The 19,501-nt window shown below is 43.7% G+C and overlaps 1 protein-coding gene and 1 non-coding gene across 5 annotated transcripts in view; one reads left to right on the forward strand and one right to left on the reverse strand.

The window, feature by feature from the left end:
• The window catches only part of ZNF333 (zinc finger protein 333), a 30,809-nt gene extending 13,279 nt beyond the window's left edge, over positions 1-17,530 (reverse strand). The window contains exons 1-6 of one of the 4 annotated variants that reach the window (XM_061421842.1): positions 17,272-17,530; positions 9,944-9,987; positions 8,786-8,909; positions 7,714-7,815; positions 2,276-2,358; positions 939-1,118 (exon numbers count right to left, since the gene is read on the reverse strand). In XM_061421842.1, coding sequence (XP_061277826.1) covers positions 939-1,118; positions 2,276-2,358; positions 7,714-7,815; positions 8,786-8,909; positions 9,944-9,946 — 492 coding nt within the window. In that variant the 5' untranslated portion in view covers positions 9,947-9,987; positions 17,272-17,530. The remainder of the gene's footprint in view (positions 1-938; positions 1,119-2,275; positions 2,359-7,713; positions 7,816-8,785; positions 8,910-9,943; positions 9,988-17,271) is intronic. The other 3 variants (XM_061421840.1, XM_061421843.1, XM_061421841.1) reach the window with 3 other exon arrangements.
• On the forward strand, positions 12,896-12,968 carry TRNAG-CCC (transfer RNA glycine (anticodon CCC)). Its single transcript has one exon. It is a non-coding gene; the product is annotated as a tRNA-Gly (tRNA).
• Positions 17,531-19,501: the final 1,971 nt, after the last annotated feature.

The following is a 19,501-nucleotide window of genomic DNA, read 5'->3' on the forward strand; positions in this document are numbered from 1 at the left end:
ATGTTTGGCTGTGCTGGGTCTTCGTTGCTGCGCCTGGGCTTTCTCTAGTTCTGGTGTGCAGCACTCTCTAGTTGTGGTGAGGGGATTCTCACTATAGTGGCTTCTCTTTTTGCAGAAAACAGGCTCAATAGTTGTGGCTCTTAGGCTCTAGAGCTCGGGCTCAATAGTTGTGGTACACGGTCTTAGTTGCCCCGTGGCACATGGAATCTTTCTGGACCAGGGATCGAACCCGTGTGCCCTGCACTGGCAAGTGGATTCTTAAACCACTGGGCCACCAGGAAAGCCCCTGACTTGCTTTCTATAGGATGTCTCTGGCCTCCATGTCCAGCAGAAGGCTGGGTCCAGGAGAACTAACAGTGGCTCTGGGTAAGGTGGTGGCACCAGGGCCAGGAGGAGCAGTCAGAGGCAAGTTTATATTTTGGAGGAAAAGCTGGCAGGACTTGGTGAAGGTTGGGAAGCAAATGTGGCTGGTTCCTCAGGGCAGGTGATGGGTGGGAGACAGGGGAGAATAGGCCCCTTCTCCTCAGGGCAGGGCTCCAAGCACACCTTAAAGTATCCTTCTCTGTAACTCTCTCCACCTCAGAACCAAAACATAAGGCCCTGATCCCAGAGCATGATTACCAGCCTGAACACTCTCCACACAGCCCTTGGGTCACAGGACCTGCTCATTCCTGCAGGTTTCCTGGCCATGGAAAGGATGGAAGGATTGAAGAAGGAAATCTGGACCCAGAGAGGCAAGACCTGGATCCTGGGTGCCACCCCCTCCCCTAGGACTGCCCTGGGCATGACATCACGCTGGGGATATTTACACTCAGTGCAGAAACACCAAGGCCTGTTCAGTAGTTCTCACCAGGAGCTAAGCTTAGGTCTCCAGCATGTTCCCAATTTCCTATCTAGTTGGCCTTCCATTCCTCCCTCCCTCCTGCCTCCCCACTTACAGACATATCCTGAACCTTGGGCCTTCTTGGCAGGGGCTGGGGCCCTCCTGGCAGACCACTTCCCAGGCCTACTGCATATTCAGAAGACTGCTGGAGAGCTGACCAGTCCTCTGGAGCTGGAGGCATCACCTCCTCTTCCATCTCAGACTTGATCTCTATCTTCAGGTCCAGCTCTGGCCCCTGGGAAAAGGAGTAGAGGGTGCTAAGCAGGAAGAGGTGGTATGGAGGCTGTCCTCACCCTAAGAGACCCAAAGTTTGGGGGTAGTACCATCAGAATTTGGGGTCCGTGGGACTTCCTTGGCGGTCCAGTGGCTAAGACTCTGCACTCCCAATGCAGTAGGCCTGGGTTCTATCCCTGGTCAGGGAACTAGATCCCACTTGTCACAACTAAAGTGTTAATTGCTCAGTCATGTCTGACTCTTTGAGACCCCACGGACTGTAGTACGCCAGGTTCCTCTACCCGTGATTCTCTAGGCAAGAATGCTGAAATGGGTTGCCATTCTCTGCTCCAGGGGGATCTTCCTGACCCAGGAATTGAACCTAGGTCGGTCCCACATTGCAGGCAGATTCTTTACTGTCTGAGCGACAGGGAAGCCCATGTCGCAACTAAGACCCAGCCAAATTAATTAATTAAGAAAAGAATTTGGGCAATGCGGGTCTGGCAGTTTCAGACCTGGAAACTCCCCTACTTCACTGTGGGCACCAAACACCAAGGGTCTCTGAGGACCGACTGAACCAGGGACTTGGACGCACACACCTGACCCTTTTCTGGTTCTGGGGGGCCTGTGGCTGGAGGGTAGACCACCAACCCTCAGAGGCACTGCGAGGTATTTTACTAGAAAGGTTTTTGCTTTGTTCCAGGCAGCACTGCACAGCTTGTGAGATCTTCTTAATCCGACCAGGGATTAAACTTGAGACCCTGGCAGTGAAACTGCAGAGTCCTAACCACTAGCCTGCCAGGGGAGTCCCTAAAAAGGTTTTTATAGAAAAGTTGGGAGCATTTAGTTCTGAATATGAACACACTGTTCTGTGTTTTCCTAGGTTCTGTATCTGCCTACCTGGTATCTGTCAATCACAGGGCCACAGTTAGTTATCCACATCTCCCGTGACCCACAGCCCACACTCTGAACCGCCTCCTTTATGGAGTTCTCACACACCAAGCCAATACTCCCCCCACCCTAAATCACCCAAAATGGGTGCTCCCTCTAGATACTTCATGTCCTGGAGGAAACACCTTGGCTCAAGTGTCTGCCTGGCCCTGGTGTGCGCATCCAACTCAGCTACTCCTCACCTTCTCCTATGAAAGGGAATGAAGAATCGTCCCACATGAATCTTACCATCTGCAAATTATAGGATGAGTTTTCTTCTGAAATATCCTGCAGAGAAGTAGGCTCTTTGGGTGTAAATTGAGATTCCCAGTCTAAAATGAATGGGGAAAAAAAAAATTACCTTATTTCAGAAAGAAGTCATAGTATGAAACTGACACCTTTTTTTTTTTTTAATACTGACCCTAAACTTGGGACAATACTGAAAGGTAGAAGGTATCAATGAGCAAGGTTTCAATGTGCTGTGTGCTCAGTCATGTCCAACTCTTTGTGACCCCATGGACCCCGCCAGGTTGCTCTGTCCATGGGATTCCTCAGGCAAGAATACTGGAGTGGGTTGCCATTTCCTCCTCCAGGGGATCTTCCCAATCCTTGAGAGTCTCTTGTGTCTCCTGCATTGGCAGGCAGATTCTTTACCACTGCAGTGAGCAAAGGGAGATTCTAAAGATTAGGGCTGTGTGTAGAGTTGGGCAGTGATGGGATGAGGTGGAAACCAGAGGCCTTTCCTGGTAAAAGAATTCATGGAGACTTCTTTTAATATTTATTTATTTTTGGCTGTGCTGGGTCTTCACTGCGGCATGCGGGATCTTTCGCTGCAGTGCGTGCGCCTCTCTGGTTGTGGTCCACAGGCACATGGGCTCTGTAGTTGCAGCTCAAGGGCTCTCCAGTTATGGCACCGGGGCTTAGTTGCCCTAGCTATGTGGGATCTCAGGTCCCTGACCATGTATGGAGCCCGCATCTCATGCACTGGAAGGTGGATTCTTAACCACTGGAAGTCCCCTCCATGGAGATTTAGACTGATATTGCCAAAAAGTGTGTTATCAGAGAAACAAGAAGCAATCAAACAAGAAATATACATAGAAATGTTCAAATAAAGATTAACTTGGTTATACCCCAATACAAAATAAAAAGTTTGAAGAAGAGAAAAAAAAAAAGACAAACTTGTGACTTCCCTGGTGGTCCAGTGGTTAAGGCTCCACACACCCAATGCAAGGGACCCGGGTTCAATCCCTGGTGAAGGAACTAAGATCCCATACACCACTGCAAGTAAAGACCCTTTGTGCTGCAACTAAGACCTGCCACAACCAAATAAATAAATAAATATTTTCAAATTAAAAAAAAAAAAAACTAAACAAAAAGTGTGTATATGACATGGAGAAATCAGAATCCTCACCCACCACTGGGGGAAAGGTAAATTAGCGTCCTTAATCTCAAAAGAGGGCAACAGAGGATCAGACAGTTGGATGGCATCACCAAAACCACAGACATGGACTTGGGCAAACTCTGGGAGATGGTGAAGGACAGAGAAGCCTGGCATGCTACAGTCCATGGGGTCACAAAGAGTCGGACATGACTTGGCGACTAAACAAGAACAACAAATCTCAAAAGCAGTTTGACTGAAATTGAAGCTGTGATCAAAAATCTCCCAAAAAACAAAAGCCCATGACCAGATGGCTTCACAGAATTCTATCAAACATTTAGAGAAGAGATAATGGCTGTCCTTCTAAAACTCTTTCAAAAAACTACAGAGGAAAGAACATTTCCAAACTCATTCTACGAGGCCACCATCACCCTGATACCAAAACTAGACAAAGACAACATAAAAAAAGAAAACTACAGGCCAATGTCACTGATGAACATAGATGCAAAAATCCTCAACAAAATTTTAGCAAACAGAATTCAGCAACACATCAAAAAGACAAACTTGTGACTTCCCTGGTCAAGTTGGGTTTATTCCAAGAATGCAAGGATTCTTCAATATATGCAAATCAATCAATGTGATACACCATATTAACAAATTGAAAGATAAAACCATATGATCATCTCAATAGATGCAGAAAAAGCCTTTGACAAAATTCAGCACCCATTTATGATTAAAACTCTTCAAAAAATGGGCACAGAAGGAACCTACTTCAACATAGTAAAGGTCATATATGATAAGCCTACAGCAAACATTATTCTCCATGGTGAAAAACTGAAAGCATTTACTCTAAGATCAGGAACAAAACAAGGGTGTCCACTTTCACCACTATTATTCAACATAGTTCTGGAAGTCCCAGCTACAGCAATCAGAAAAGAAAAAGAAATAAGAGGAATCCAGATCAGAAAAGAAGAAGTAAAGCTCTCACTGTTTGCAGATGACATGATACTGTACGCAGAAAACCCTAAAGATAGTATCAGAAAATTACTAGAGCTAATCAGTGAATTTAGCAAAGTTGGAGGATACAAAATCAATGTACAGAAATCACTTGCATTTCTATATACTAACAATGAAAAATCAGAGAAATTAAGGAATCAATCCCATTTACCATTGCAACAAGAAGAATTAAAAATCTAGGAATAAACTTACCTAAGGAAACAAAAGAACTGTACACAGAAAATTATAAGACACTGATGAAAGAAATCAAAGACAACATAAACAGATGGAGAGATATTCTATGTTCCTGGGTAGGAAGAATCAATATTGTGAAAATGACTCTATTACCACATGCAATCTACAGATTCAATGTGATCCCTATCAAACTACCAATGGCCTTTTTCACAGAACTAGAACAAAAAATTTCACAATTCATATGGAAACACAAAAGACACCAAACAGCCAAAGCAGTCTTGAGAAAGAAGAATGGAGCTGGAGAAATCAACCTTCCTGACTTCAGATTATACTATAAAGCTACAGTCATCAAGACAGTGTGCTACTGGAACAAAAACAGAAATATAGACCAATGGAATGAGATAGAAAGCCCAAAAATAAACCCATGCACCTACTGGTACCTTATTTTTGACAAAGGAGGCAAGAATATACAATGGGGCAAAGATAGCCTCTTCAATAAACAGTGCTGGGAAAACTGGACAGCTACATGTAAAAGAATGAAATTAGAACACTTCCTAACACCACACACAAAGATAAACTCAAAATGGATGAAAGACCTAAGTAAGACCGGAAAGTATAAAACCCTTAGAGGAAAACATAGGCAGAACACTCTCTGACATAAAGTAAGATCCTCCATGACCCACCTCCGAGAGTAATGGAAATAAAAACAAGAGTAAACAAGTAGGACTTGATTAAACTTAAAAGCTTTTGCACAGCAAAAGAACTTATAAGCAAGGTGAAAAGACAACCCTCAGAATGGGGAAAATAATAGCAAATGAAAGAACTGACAAAGGATTAATTTCCAAAATATATAAGCAGCTCATACAACTCAATACCAGAAAAACAAACAATCCAATCAAAAAGTGGGAAAAATACCTAAACAGACATTTCTCCAAAGAAGACATACAGATGGCTAACAAACACATGAAAAGATGCTCAACATCACTCATTATTAGAGAAATGCAAACCAAACCACAATGAGATATCACCTCACACCAGTCAGAATGGCCATCAAAAAGTCTACAAACAATAAATGCTGGAGAAGGTGTGGAGAAAAGGGAACACTGTACTGCTGGTGGGAATGTAAATTGATACAGCCTCTATGAAAGATGGTAAGGAGATTCCTTAAAAAACTAGGAATAAAACCACCATATGATCCAGCAATCCCACTCTTAGGCATATACCCTGAGGAAACCAAAATCGAAAAAGACACATGTATCCCACTGTTCACTGCAGCACTATTTACAATAGCTAGAACATGAAGCAACCTAGATGTCCATCGACAGATGAATGGATAAAGAACTTGTGGTACATATACACAATGGAAAATTACTCAGCCATAAAAAGGAACTCATTTGAGTCAGTTCTGATGAGGTGGATGGACCTAGAATCTATTATACAGAGTGAAGTAGGTCAGAAAGAGAAAGATAAATATCATATTCTAATGCACATATATGCAATCTAGAAAATGGTACTGAATAATTTATTTACAGGGCAGCAATGGAGAAACAGACATAGAGAACAATCTTATGGACATGGGGAGAGGGAAGGAGCGGGTGAGATGCATGGAAAGAGTAACATGGAAACTTACATTACCATATGTAAAATAGATAGCCAACAGGAATTTGCTGTATGGCTCAGGAAACTCAAACAGGGGCTCTGTATCAACCTAGAGGGGTGGGTTGGGGAGGGAGATGGGAGGGAGGTTCAAAAGGGAGGGGATACATGTATACCTATGGCTGATTCATGCTGAGGTTTGACAGAAAACAACAAAATTCTGTAAAGCAATTATCCTTCAATAAAAAAATAAATTAAAAAGAAAAAATAAATTTTTTAAAGCAATTTGGCAGTTCTTCAGAAAGTTTAACAAAATGACCCAGCAATTCCACACCTAAGTGGAATTCTCACACTCAAGGCAAACGAAAACACATCCACAAAACTTCTTGCACACAAATATTCAGAGTAGCACTACTCACAGTCACCAAAAGTAAAAACCAACACCCACCACCTGATGAATGGATCAACAGAATGTGGTCCTTCCACAAGGAGGACGGCCATTCAGCCTTAAAATGCAATGAAGCCTCTCATGCTATGACATGAAGGAGCCTCAAAAAACACGATGCTGAGTGAAAGAAGACAGATACGGATGTATGAGTCCATCTGTATGAAATGTCCAGGACAGGCAAATCCCCAGAGACAGAAGGTGGATTAGCGGTTGCTGGGGGCTGCGGGAGGAGGGATGGGAAGTGACCACTAATCAGTACAGGGTTTCTTTTTGAGGTGATGGAAGTGTTCCAGAGCTGGATAGTGGTGATGGTTGCACAACTTTGTGAACATACTAAAAACCGGTGAACTGTACACTTTAAAAGGGTGAAGTTTACAGTGTGTGAATATCTCAATTAAAAAAAAGAAAAAGACAAGTTGATTTGCAGGGCAGGAATAGAGACACAGATATAGAGAACAGACTTGTGTACACAGCAGGGGAAGGAGAGGGTGGGATGAACTGAGAGAGGAGCACTGAAACATATACACTACCGTATGTAAAACAGATAGCTACTGAGAAGTTCTGTGTAACACAGGGAGCTCAACCAGTGCTCTGCGACAACCTAGAGTGGTGGGATGGGGTCGGGGGGTGGGAGGGAGCTTCAAGAGAGAGCAGGTGTGTGTATACTTGTGGCTGATTCATTTGTGGAAGAGCAGAAGCCAACACAACACTAAAGCGATTATCCTCCAATTTTAAAAACAGTATACACTTTAAAAAAAAAAAAAAAAAAAACCTTAAAAAAAAGAAACTGAAACAGATCTTTTTTAAATTTTTTTAATTTATTTTTAATTGGAGGATAACGGCTTTACAATGTTGTGCTGGTTTCTGCCATACATCAACGTGAATCTGAAACCAACAATTAGAGGAGAGTTAGAAAGTGAAAAAGAGAAGTTAAAGGAACTCACCCCAAACAGTCTTATTTCCCCTCAGAATACAGAATCTTACAAATACTCTCAAATGGACACTTCCCAGCAGCACCCACCCCCCAACATCAGTCTGGGTGGGTCACGACACCCTCTGCCCCTGGGTACTTACCCACACCCGTGGCACAGAGAACACCATGCTCTGCTGCTTTCAGCTCTTCTCTTGGCTCCACCTGGGAGACGAGACTGGCTTTGCATGGTGGAGTCCCTGCTGCTGGAGAAGGACATATGGGCCGAGGGAGGAAGGGCTTGCAGAGGAAAATAAATGCTTCCCCAGCCTGCCCACTCTCCACCTGGGCCTTAGCTCCTGAAGCCAAGCAAGTAGGCGGGGACCTAAGCAATCACATTCAATTTTTTTTTTAATGAATACAATGAGGTTCCTTTACAAGGGCCCAAACCACAAACACTCTCCTCTCCGTCCTTCTGAACTGAGGTTCTCTAAGTTCCAAGGCCAAACTCAAGGAGACCTATGCAGGTCCTGACCATGGAGAAAGTATTAGTCACTCAGTCGTGTCCAACTCTTTGCAACCTCTATGAACTGTAGCCCGCTAGGCTCCTCTGTAGTTTCTATGTCCATGGAATTCTCCAGGCAAGAATACTGAGTGGGTAGCCATTCCCTCCTCCAGAGGATCTTCCTGACCCAGTGACTGACCCTGAGTCTCCCACAATGCAGGCAGATTCTTTACCATCTGAGCCACCAGGGAAGCCCTGACTATAGAGAGAATGAAGTCCACTCAATGCATGCAGCTGTTATCCTATGAAAGCCCATGAATGACAAACCTTCTGAAACCCACACTGCATCACTGTGGCCATGTGGCAAGCACTTAAAGGGCATTTGCAGGGCTTCCCCACCTACCAATGCAGGAGACGTGGTGGGTTCAATCTCCGGTCCAGGAAGATCACTCATGCTGTGGGGCCACTAAGCCCATGCACCACAACCACCGAGCCAGTGCTCTAGAGCCAGGGAGCCACAACTACTGAAGCCTGCGCATCCCAGAGCTTGTACTCCATAACAAGAGAAGTCGCTGCAGTGAGAAACCCGCGCACCGCAACCAGAGAGTAGGTCCCCCTCACCCCAAGTAAAGAAAGACCCAGCACAGCCATAAATAAATAAATAAGTAATTTAAAAAAAAGAAAAAAAGAGCATCTGCATACAGGAAGAACCAGAGTAGCAAAAGCCTTACCCCTGGGCGCCGGGGTCCTGCAGTTGTCCTGCAGCACGTGTCTGCACAGGTTCCTCCCAGCATCGTCCAGCAACGTCCACTCCTGGATGAGCTCCATCGCCACATCCTCTAAGGTGACTGATTCCTAAGGCAGTGCATGTATTGCGGCTCAGCAAGGACCACCCCCACCATTCTACAGAATGAGGGTTTATCCCTTGGGGAAGGCAGACCCAGTGCGAGAATATTCAGTGTTCTCTGCAAAGCTGGGCTCAGCAAACCTGGCCTGCCTCCTGTTTGTCTAAATAAAGTTTTATTGGCACATGGCCACACCCATCTGTTCACCTCTGTGGTTGTCACTGTGCTACTAGGGCAGAACTGAAGAGTTGCTGGGACAGAGCTCATATGGCGTACCCAACCAAAAATAATTACTTTCTTTTAACATTTGAACAAATCTGAAAGTATAAGCATTGGCTCTCTGCTGCTCCAGTATCCAGTGATGACAGAGACTGTTCTCAGCTTTACTGAGTTTTTCCTGAACTCCTTATTCAAGGCATCAGAAGTTTGAGCTTGCTCTTTTCATTTTCATGAAGTCCCTAGGATGAGTCATTGTTTTATGCCTGTTAAAACTGGACTTCCACTGCATCTGAGAAACGTGATGGCCTTTTAATCTCTGAATTCTCTAGAACAGCACTGACTGGTAAAGCTCTCTGTCATGAATGGAATGTTCTATGCCTGCACTTTCCAAAAAAAGGCAGCCACCAGCACGTGTGGCTCCTGAGCACTTGAGAAATGTGGTTTGGTAACTGAGAAGCTGAGGTTTAAATTTTGTTGGATTTTAATTAACCTTAATTTTTAGAGCCACGTGTGTTTTCGGTAGGTCTCACAAGCGATGGCAGGGATGGCCGTGGAGGAGTTCTGTGGCTGCCGGCTCAATCTGAGCCCCCTCACTGCCATTAGACTCCGGAATTAGGTACCAAACCCCAGGGTTGCTTTGGGAACCCTCCATCCAAGCCAGTTCCCTCCAGAACTGTAGGTCATGCACTGAAAGAGGCTAAAAAGTCCCAGGGATGGGGCTAAAGATGCTCCACACTTCCCTCCTGTTTCCGAGAGAGCAGACAGGGTCCCGAGTACAAGATTATCCCACCCCCACAACCATCCAGACTCAGTCTTCCCCCTCACCATGATACCAGCGCCAGGGTTTAAAGTTTCAGTGTGTGTCCTTCCTGCAATAAGAAAGACGGAGGTAAGAGGAGAAACCAGAGTGGAAGCAGAACACCAAGCCGGGGTTTGGCCTGGGTAATTAATTCCATTTCTGTGGACCATGAGCAGGGCGCCAATCCAAACAGCCAAATTACTCGGAAATTTACTTCAATACGCAACATATTGGGCTCCTCATCGTCTTTCACACCACAGGCCCTGACCATTTCCACTGACTCCTCTCACGTAATAAAAGGACCACATCTCCTCTTTGTTGTTGTTGTTGTGCGGTCACTAAGTTATGTCCGACTCTGTGACACCATGGACTGTGGCCCACCAGGCTCCTCTTGTCCATGGGATTTCCCAGGCAAGAATACTGGAATGGGTTACCATTTCCTTCAAACTTGAGTCTCCTGCATTAACAGGCAGATTCTTTACCACTGAGCCACCTAGGAAGCTCCCTTAAAACACAAGGGACTTCCCTGGCAGTCTGGTAATTAAGACTTCGCCCTTCAATGCAGGGGGTTTGAGTTCTATCTCTGGTCAGGCAGCTAAGATCCCACATGCCTCGTGGCCAAGAAACCAAAACAAAACAGAAACATCATTGTAACAGATTAAATGATTATAAAAAGTCCACATCAACAACAACAACAAAATTTTTTAAACAAAAAAACCTCTAACACTTTCTACTTTTCCTCCATTACTTTTATCAAGTTGGGATTTTTATATGTATTTGTTTAGGTGAGTTTGCCTCTCTCTCTCCAACCACGACGTAAACCCTCCAAGTACAGAACTGTGTCCCTCACCTTATCTTTGACAAAGGAGGCAAGAATATACAGTGGAGAAAAGACAATCTCTTTAACAAGTGGTGCTGGGAAAACTGGTCAACCACTTGTAAAAGAATGAAACTAGAACACTTTCTAACACCATACACAAAAATAAACTCAAAATGGATTAAAGATCTAAACGTAAGACCAGAAACTATAAAACTCCTAGAGAAGAACATAGGCAAAACACTCTCCGACATACATCACAGCAGGATCCTCTATGACCCACCTCCCAGAATACTGGAAATAAAAGCAAAAATAAACAAATGGGACCTAATTAAACTTAAAAGCTTCTGCACAACAAAGGAAACTATAAGCAAGGTGAAAAGACAGCCTTCAGAATGGGAGAAAATAATAGCAAATGAAGCAACTGACAAACAACTAATCTCAAAAATATACAAGCAACTCCTACAGCTCAATTCCAGAAAAATAAATGACCCAATCAAAAAAATGGGCCAAAAAACTAAATAGACATTTCTCCAAAGAAGACATACAGATGGCTAACAAACACATGAAAAGATGCTCAACATCACTCATTATCAGAGAAATGCAAATCAAAACCACTATGAGGTACCATTTCACGCCAGTCAGAATGGCTTCGATCCATAAGTCTACAAGCAATAAATGCTGGAGAGGGTGTGGAGAAAAGGGAACCCTCTTACACTGTTGGTGGGAATGCAAACTAGTACAGCCACTATGGAGAACAATGTGGAGATCCCTTAAAAAACTGGAAATAGAACTGCCTTATGATCCAGCAATCCCACTGCTGGGCATACACACTGAGGAAACCAGAATTGAAAGAGACACGTGTACCCCAATGTTCATCGCAGCACTGTTTATAATAGCCAGGACATGGAAGCAACCTAGATGTCCATCAACAGATGAATGGATAAGAAAGCTGTGGTACATATACACAATGGAGTATTACTCAGCCATTAAAAAGAATACATTTGAATCAGTTCTAATGAGGTGGATGAAACTGGAGCCTATTATACAGAGTGAAGTAAGCCAGAAAGAAAAACACCAATACAGTATACTAAGGCATATATATGGAATTTAGAAAGATGGTAACAATAACCCTGTGTACGAGACAGCAAAAGAGACACTGATGTATAGAACAGTCTTTCGGACTCTGTGGGAGAGGGAGAGGGTGGGATGATTTGGGAGAATGGCATTGAAATACGTATAATATCATATATGGAACGATTCGCCAGACCAGGTTCGATGCACAATACTGGATGCTTGGGGCTGGTGCACTGGGACGACCCAGAGGGATGGTATGGGGAGGGAGGAGGGAGGAGGGTTCAGGATGGGGAACATATGTATACCTGTGGCAGATTCATTTCGATATTTGGCAAAACCAATACAATATTGTAAAGTTTAAAAATAAAATTAAATTTTAAAAAAAAGAACTGTGTCCCTAAAATTAAAAGACACTTGCTCCTTGAAAGAAAAGCTGTTACAAACCTAGACAGTGACCTAAAAAGCACAGACATCACTTTGCTGACAAAGGCCTGTGCAGTCAAAGCTACGGTTTTTCCAGTAGTCATGTACAGATGTGAGAGCGGGACCATAAGGAAGGCTGCACACTGAAGAATTGATGCTTTCGAGCTGTGGTGTTGTAGAAGACTACTGAGAGTCCCTTGGACAGCAAAGAGATCAAACCAGTCAATCCTAAAAAAATTCAACTCTGAATAATCATTGGAAGGACTGATACTGAAGCTGATTCTCTAATACTTTGGCCACCACTGATGTGAAGAGCTGCCTCACTGGAAAAGACCCTGATCCTGGGAAAGATTGAGGGCAGGAGGAGAAGGGGGTGACAGAGAATGAGATGACTGGATGGCATCACTGACTCAATCAATGGACATGAGTTTGAACAAACTCCAGGATACGGTGAACGACAGGGAAGCCTGGGGTGCTGCAGTGCATAGGGTCACAAAGAGTCGGTCATGACTTAGCGACTGATCAACAACCACTTTCTTCAGGACTCCAAATCCTGCCACCAGCAAGGCACTTGATGTGTACTTTATACGTTAGAGGTTGGCAAACTTTTTGTATAGACAGCTAGATAGTAAATAGCTTAGGATTTGTGGGCCACAGGACTTCCCTGGTGGTCCAGTGGCTAAGACTCTGCACTCCCAATGCAGGGGGCCCAGGTCTGATCCCTGGTCAGGGAACTATATCCTACATGCCACAACTAAGAGTTCACCTGGTGGGCTTCCCTGGGGGCTCATGGTAAAGAATACACCTGCCAATGCAGGAGACACAGATTCGATCCGTGATCAGGGAAGGTCCCACTTGGCTCACAGCAACTAAGCCTGTGCACCACAATACTGAGCCTATGCTCTAGAGCCTGGGAACTGCAACTACTAAGCCCACGTGCTACAACTCTGAAGCTCACATGCCTAGAACCTGTGCTCTGCAACAAGAGAAGCCACCACAATGAGAAGCCCGTGCACCGCAACTAGAGAGTAGCCCCTACTTGCCACAACTAGAGGAAAGTCTGTGCAGCAACAAAGACCCAGCACAGTTAAAAATAATAAATAAATAATGAAATCAGGAAACTGAGGGGGAAAAGTCTGTGAGCCACATGTATGGCAACTATTTAATTGTGATTGTAGCACAGAAACAGCCATAGGGAGCATATAAACACATGTGTTCCAATGAGTGAATGAGTGAGTCACTCAGTCGTGTCCAACTCTTTGTGACCCCGTGGACTGTAGCTTGCCAGGCTCCTCTGTCCACAGAATTCTCCAGGCAAGAATATTGTGTTTTATCCTGTTCAAATAAAACTTTATTAATAGAAACTAGCACTGGAGCAGTTTTGGCTCACAGGTCACAGTTTGCCAATCCCTACTCTGTATCATGGGCTTCCCTGGTGGTTCAGATGGTAAAGAATCTGCCTGCAATGCGGGAGACCCAGGTTCAAAACCTGAGTTGGCAAGATCCCCTGGAGAAGGGAATGGCAACTCACTCCAGTATTCTTGCCTGAAGAATTCCATGGACAGAGGAGCCTGGCGGGCTCCAGTCCATGGGTCACAAAGAGTCAGACATGACTGAGCAACTAACTTATACACTTACTCTACATCATGTGGTAGAGAGAATACACCAAACACCAAATACTCTAATTCTACCTCCTACACATCTTAAACATCCAAGCTTTTCCAATTTCACCATCATCACCAAACCCCAACTTTTTCAGCTCCAAAATCATCTGAGTTCTGAACTTACCCAAACTTCTACATGTGTGGACTCTGCATTCATTTTTATTCATCCTAAACTCCATGCTGAATCCAGAAGCTAGTGTTTTGTTTAAATCATCAACAAAATCATATTACTCTGTATTTAAAACTCTGATTCAATGGCTTCCAAATGGCCTTAGAACAAGGTCCAAAGCTTACCATGATCTTCCATGCCCTCCCTCCTCTCCACCCAACTCTTTCACTCCACACTTGGTTTTCTGTTTTAACTATCCCCATCTTTTCTCAGCTCCTGGAACACACCAGGCTTTGTACTGCCTAAGAGATTATGCTTCTATGGTTCTTTCAAATCTCCTCCCTACTCCGACTCCATAGCCTGACTCTTTGTCTAGCTATATACAACGCATCTTTCAGGTTCAAACGTTTGTCCCTTTTAAGATACTTTTCCTGACTTTCTTACGTTCTCCTCCTCTGTGTTTTCTATTGGTTTGGCCAAAAAGTTCAAATGGAATTTTGTGTGACATCTTACAGGTGTGTCAACTACAACTGGCACTTGTCAAGGGCATCAGCCATCTGCCTCTCCTGGGACTGTATCCTGTGATGCTGCTGGGGCTGCCACTGACCTTTGACGGGCCCTGAAGAGAGTTCAGGGTGGAGAATACGAATGAGGAAATATGCCTCAGGGAAACTGGTGGAACAGGTCTTCAGATAGATATTTTTAGGAACTGGTTTTATGAACCCAATCTTTTCATCTCCTCATATCTAGAAAAGCACTAACTCCCTTCATGGTGACATCAGCTTCTCATGACTAGCAGACAACTTTCTGTAAAGTAAGTACCTGGTTGCATTGAACTCCCCCTTCACCAAAATCTTATATATTGACCTTCCTCCCCTACCTCTTGGGAACAGTTTCTCAGAACTATCTGAGGTGCTGTCTCCTGGGCTGCGGTCCTCATTTTGCCCCAAATAAAACAACGCACAACTCTCAAGTTGTGCAATTTTTCACATTGTGCAATATTTTTAAGTTGCCACACATATCACCCTTATTGTTAATTTAAAATCTGTCTTCCCAGCTAGACTAAAACCTCCACAGGGGCAAGCGCTAAATCTATTTTAGTCACATTGTTTCCCCTGTTCAGGTCCAGTTCATTAAACATCGGCCCCCCTCCAATGAAAATGTGCCCAAAAAATCAACTCAAGAATAAATCAGCACAGCTAGATTAAAAAGGCACATGCCTACATAAATACATACACACACACACACACACACACACATATAACACCACCACCACCACAAAAGTCAAAAATAAAAATAATTTTAAATGTCTGATATAAAATCACAACACCAGATTTCAGGTATCTTTAAGAAACATTGATTCTTTCTAAAAAGACACAGTGGGACATGAATTCTCTGAAAAGAAATACCTCATTCATTAAATCAAAATCTGACATTTAACTTTCCTCCAGTATTAGTTTCTTCCTCATTTCTTATTAGAAGTGAGTCTTAAATGCAAATCAAAACCACAATGAGGTACCATCTCACGCAGGTCAGAACGGCTGCCATCTACAAACAAAAGTCTACAAACAAATGCTGGAGAGGGTGTGAAGAAAAGGGAACCCTCTTACACTGTTGGTGGGAATGCAAACTAGTACAGCCAGTATGGAGAACAGCATGGATTCTCTAAAAAACTGAAAACAGAACTGCCATACAACCCAGCAATCCCACTGCTGGGCATACACACCAAGGAAACCAGAATGAAACAGACACATGTACCCCAATGTTCATCCCAGCACTGTTTACAATAGCCAGGACATGGAAGCAACCTAGATGTCCATCGGCAGATAAATGGATAAGAAAGCTGTGGTACATATGCACAATGGATTAGCCATTAAAAAGAGCACATTTGAGTCAGTTCTAATGAAGTGGATGAAACTACAGCCTATTATACAGAGTGAAGTAAATCAGAAAGAAAAACACCAATACAGTATATTAACACATATATATGGAATTTAGAAAGATGATAGCGATGATCCCACGTGCAAGACAGCAAAAGAGACACGGATATAAAAAACAGACTTTAGGACTCTGTGGGAGAAGACGAGGGTCGGATGATTTGAGAGAATGGCATTGAAACATGTATATTACCATATGTGAAACAGATGACCAGTTCAAGTTCAATGCATGAAACAGGGCGCTTAAAACTGGTGCACTGGGACAACCCAGAGGGATGGGATGGAGAGGGAGGTGGGGGGGTGGGGGGTGGGACAGGGGAAACATGTACACCTGTGGCTGATTCATGTCAATGTATGGCAAAAACCACCACAATATTGTAATTAGCCTCCAGTTAAAATAAATTAATAAAAAAAAAAAAAGAAGTGAGTCTTAACCCTATTATTTTAAAAAGACATTCAATTTACTGCCAACTCAACTTCAGTTCCCAGTACTAACAAACTTATGTTCTTTTTCCTGGAGTCGCAAGTTTTGAAGCCTTCTGGTGATTTACAGGCTGGAGCCAACTTGAAAAGAACTAAATAACCTTACTTTTCATTGACGTTAGTAAGACTTGTGACATAAGTGAAAAATAGCTTTTATTAAGACTGGCTTCCCTTGCAGTAAGTAAAATTGATACAAAGTAAAAGTCACAAATTTAAAGCGCTTTTTAAGGAAAGAAAGGAAAGAAGGAAGAAGGAGAAAGAAAACCAAAGGGAAAGGAAAACTAACAGGTCCTAAGCTAAGGAACTGCAAATTGTCAGTCGCAAAAAAAAAAAAAAAAAAAAAAATCATCTAATTCATCCCTCGATAGAAAGTACATTCCATTTTTCAAATCCACATGCCAAGTCACTCAAACGAATCTGCACACGTAGACTCAGCCCTAAATTTCCTTGAGCAGAGCTGGATAATCTGAAACGCAATATGCAACAAAACGTGATTTATTAATAAAAAAATTATCCTGCATAAAAGAGATACAGTAGGCCTACAAATCCGGAAGGACAAGTGAATGCTGGAGCCAGCTGGTGCACCACTCCTTCGCTGCGGGACCTGGACTATACTTCGTGATTTCCCGCGCAGTAAGTGGATGACAGTCCTGTCTCCCCAAACAAGGAGTACCTGAGCGCGACAGACTGGAGAGGGGGAGCTCAGCTGCACAGCCAAGCTGTGCGGTAGCCGCCCCAGACCCAGGCGGACAGCGGGGAGGAAGTCCCTTGGCCAGCTAATCCATTCTAGGCCCTCAGACCCCTCCCCGCTCCCGCCGAGCATTCCCGAGGGGATGGGCCGCACCTGCAGACTGGCCGGAGACACTCCCACCGCAAGGCGCCGCGCGGTCCAGCACAGCCACCTCCGTCCGCGGCCGCGGCGCACTTCCGCTTCCGGTGTCAGGGACCCCAGCAGCGGAAGTGGCCGAGACACTGGCTTTCAGGGCCGAAGGAGTTGCGGACTGTGGCGGAAAGGCTAACTCCTCTTTATATGACTTTGGAGGAGAAATTCTAGGTTCTTTCCCCCGGTTGGGGGTAAGGTTAAGGTCTGGGGTGGGGTCTGACCGGACCTAGAGGGTGGAGTTAGGGGCGGGGCGTATGCCACATGGTCCGGGCTAGTTGTTATTGTTTGTTCAGTTGCTAAGTCGTATCCGACTCTGTGACCCCATGGACTGCAGCGCGCCAGGTTTCCTGTCCTTCGCTATTTTCCAGAGTTTGCACAAATCCACTTCCATTGAGTCGGTGATGCTATCTAACCATTTCATCCTCTGCCGGCCTTCCTTCTTCTTTTGCCCTCAGTCTTTTCCAGCATCGGGGTCTTTTTCCAATGAGTCGGCTCTTCGCATCCGGTGGCCCAAGTATTGACGCTTCAACAACAGTCCTTCCAATGTCTGTTCTCGGATGAACTTAAGCCTGTGGAGTGGGGATTGGGGCGGGACCTAGACTTGGTGGGTGGGGCGGCGCTTCGCTGGCACTTTGGGATGCTCAGTGTTTGACTTTCCTCTTTCCTTCCGCCCCCCACCCCTCGCCTGCCCCGCCCTGCCTTTCTCCTTTGTTTTTGGTTGGGTTTAGGGGTTCGACGGGGGGCGGTTGTTGTTTTCTTTTTGGCTTTTTTAGAAGAGAATAGAGTTTTTTAGACCAGGAGAGGATGTAAGAAGGGAGAGCCGACCTTTCTCGTGGATAGTAGCCAATTGTTTGGGGTTGGGTTTTTTTTATGTTTTGATGCCTTATACACAGGAATGATATATTTTACAAACTAGTCAGTTGCAACATTAGCCTGTAAAATCAAAAACATTTCTTAATATGTCTCAAAGGAAAAGGGAACTTTATAATGACACGCTTTCACATTAACCAGTATGACAAATCATAAGAAACTTAACACCATGTTCAAAATAAAATATACAGAACAAGCATTTTGAAGTCAACTATTGTGTGTAACTCACAGTTAATATAGGAGAAGGCAGTGGCACCCCTCTCCAGTACTCTTGCCTGGAAAATCCCATGGACGGAAGAGCCTGGTAGGCTGCAGTCCATGGGGGTCGCTAAGAGTCGGACACGACTGAGCGACTTCACTTTCACTTTTCACTTTCATGCATTGGAAAAGGAAATGGCAACCCGCTCCAGTGTTCTTGCCCGGAGAATACCAGGGACGGTGGAGCCTGATGGGCTGCCCTCTATGGGGTCGCACAGAGTCAGACAGGACTGAAGCGACTTAGCAGCAGTAGCAGCACAGTTAATATTATGTGTACACGTCTCATTATTTCCTCCAAGGTTATCAACCAATGAAGCAAATATTCCTTTGATACAGAAGCACAAACACATATTTGTTTTTTAGTTGAGCAAGTTTTATTGAGTCTCATCACTAGAATTTGGTATCTAAATGAAACATATATTTGCCTTTTTTTTCCCTCCACATTACAAAAGAAAAACAGACTAACTGAAAAAAAAAACTTGTGAAAAAAAACCTAAACTATGTATTATAATCACTTAATACCTGTTTTGAATTGTATCATTTCTTCCAAAGCAATTTTGGCTTACTAGCAAAAATCATTTATTGTTTTTCTTAACTTCAATTCTTTTAGTTTTTTTAACCTTTTTATTGATCTGTAACATACATATAGAAAATTGCTTTGCAGTGTACATACAGAAACATACAGGAATATACAGAAATCGACATAGCTCAAAGAATTTTCACAAAGTGAACACACTCAGAAAGTTCCCTCATGTCTGTTTCATTTACTGTCTGCTTCCTCAAAGGAAAATCACTATCCTGATTTCTACTACTATAGGTTGGCTTTGTCTATTTTAATATTTTATATAAATAAACTCACACTGTATGAATTCTTTTTTCTTTGATTTCTTGGCTCAACATCATGTTTGTAATCTTTGTTCATGTTATTGCACATTGAATAAATAATTCCATACAGTGCAATGTGGTGAAGTCATTAACGTTTAAGTGGTATATAGTTTACAATAGCTACTCAAAATATGTCAGTGTTATGAGTTAACTACACAACAACATCTTTATTTTAATC

The sequence above is a fragment of the Bos javanicus genome, chromosome 7, assembly GCF_032452875.1.
Source record: "Bos javanicus breed banteng chromosome 7, ARS-OSU_banteng_1.0, whole genome shotgun sequence".
NCBI lineage: Eukaryota > Metazoa > Chordata > Mammalia > Artiodactyla > Bovidae > Bos > Bos javanicus.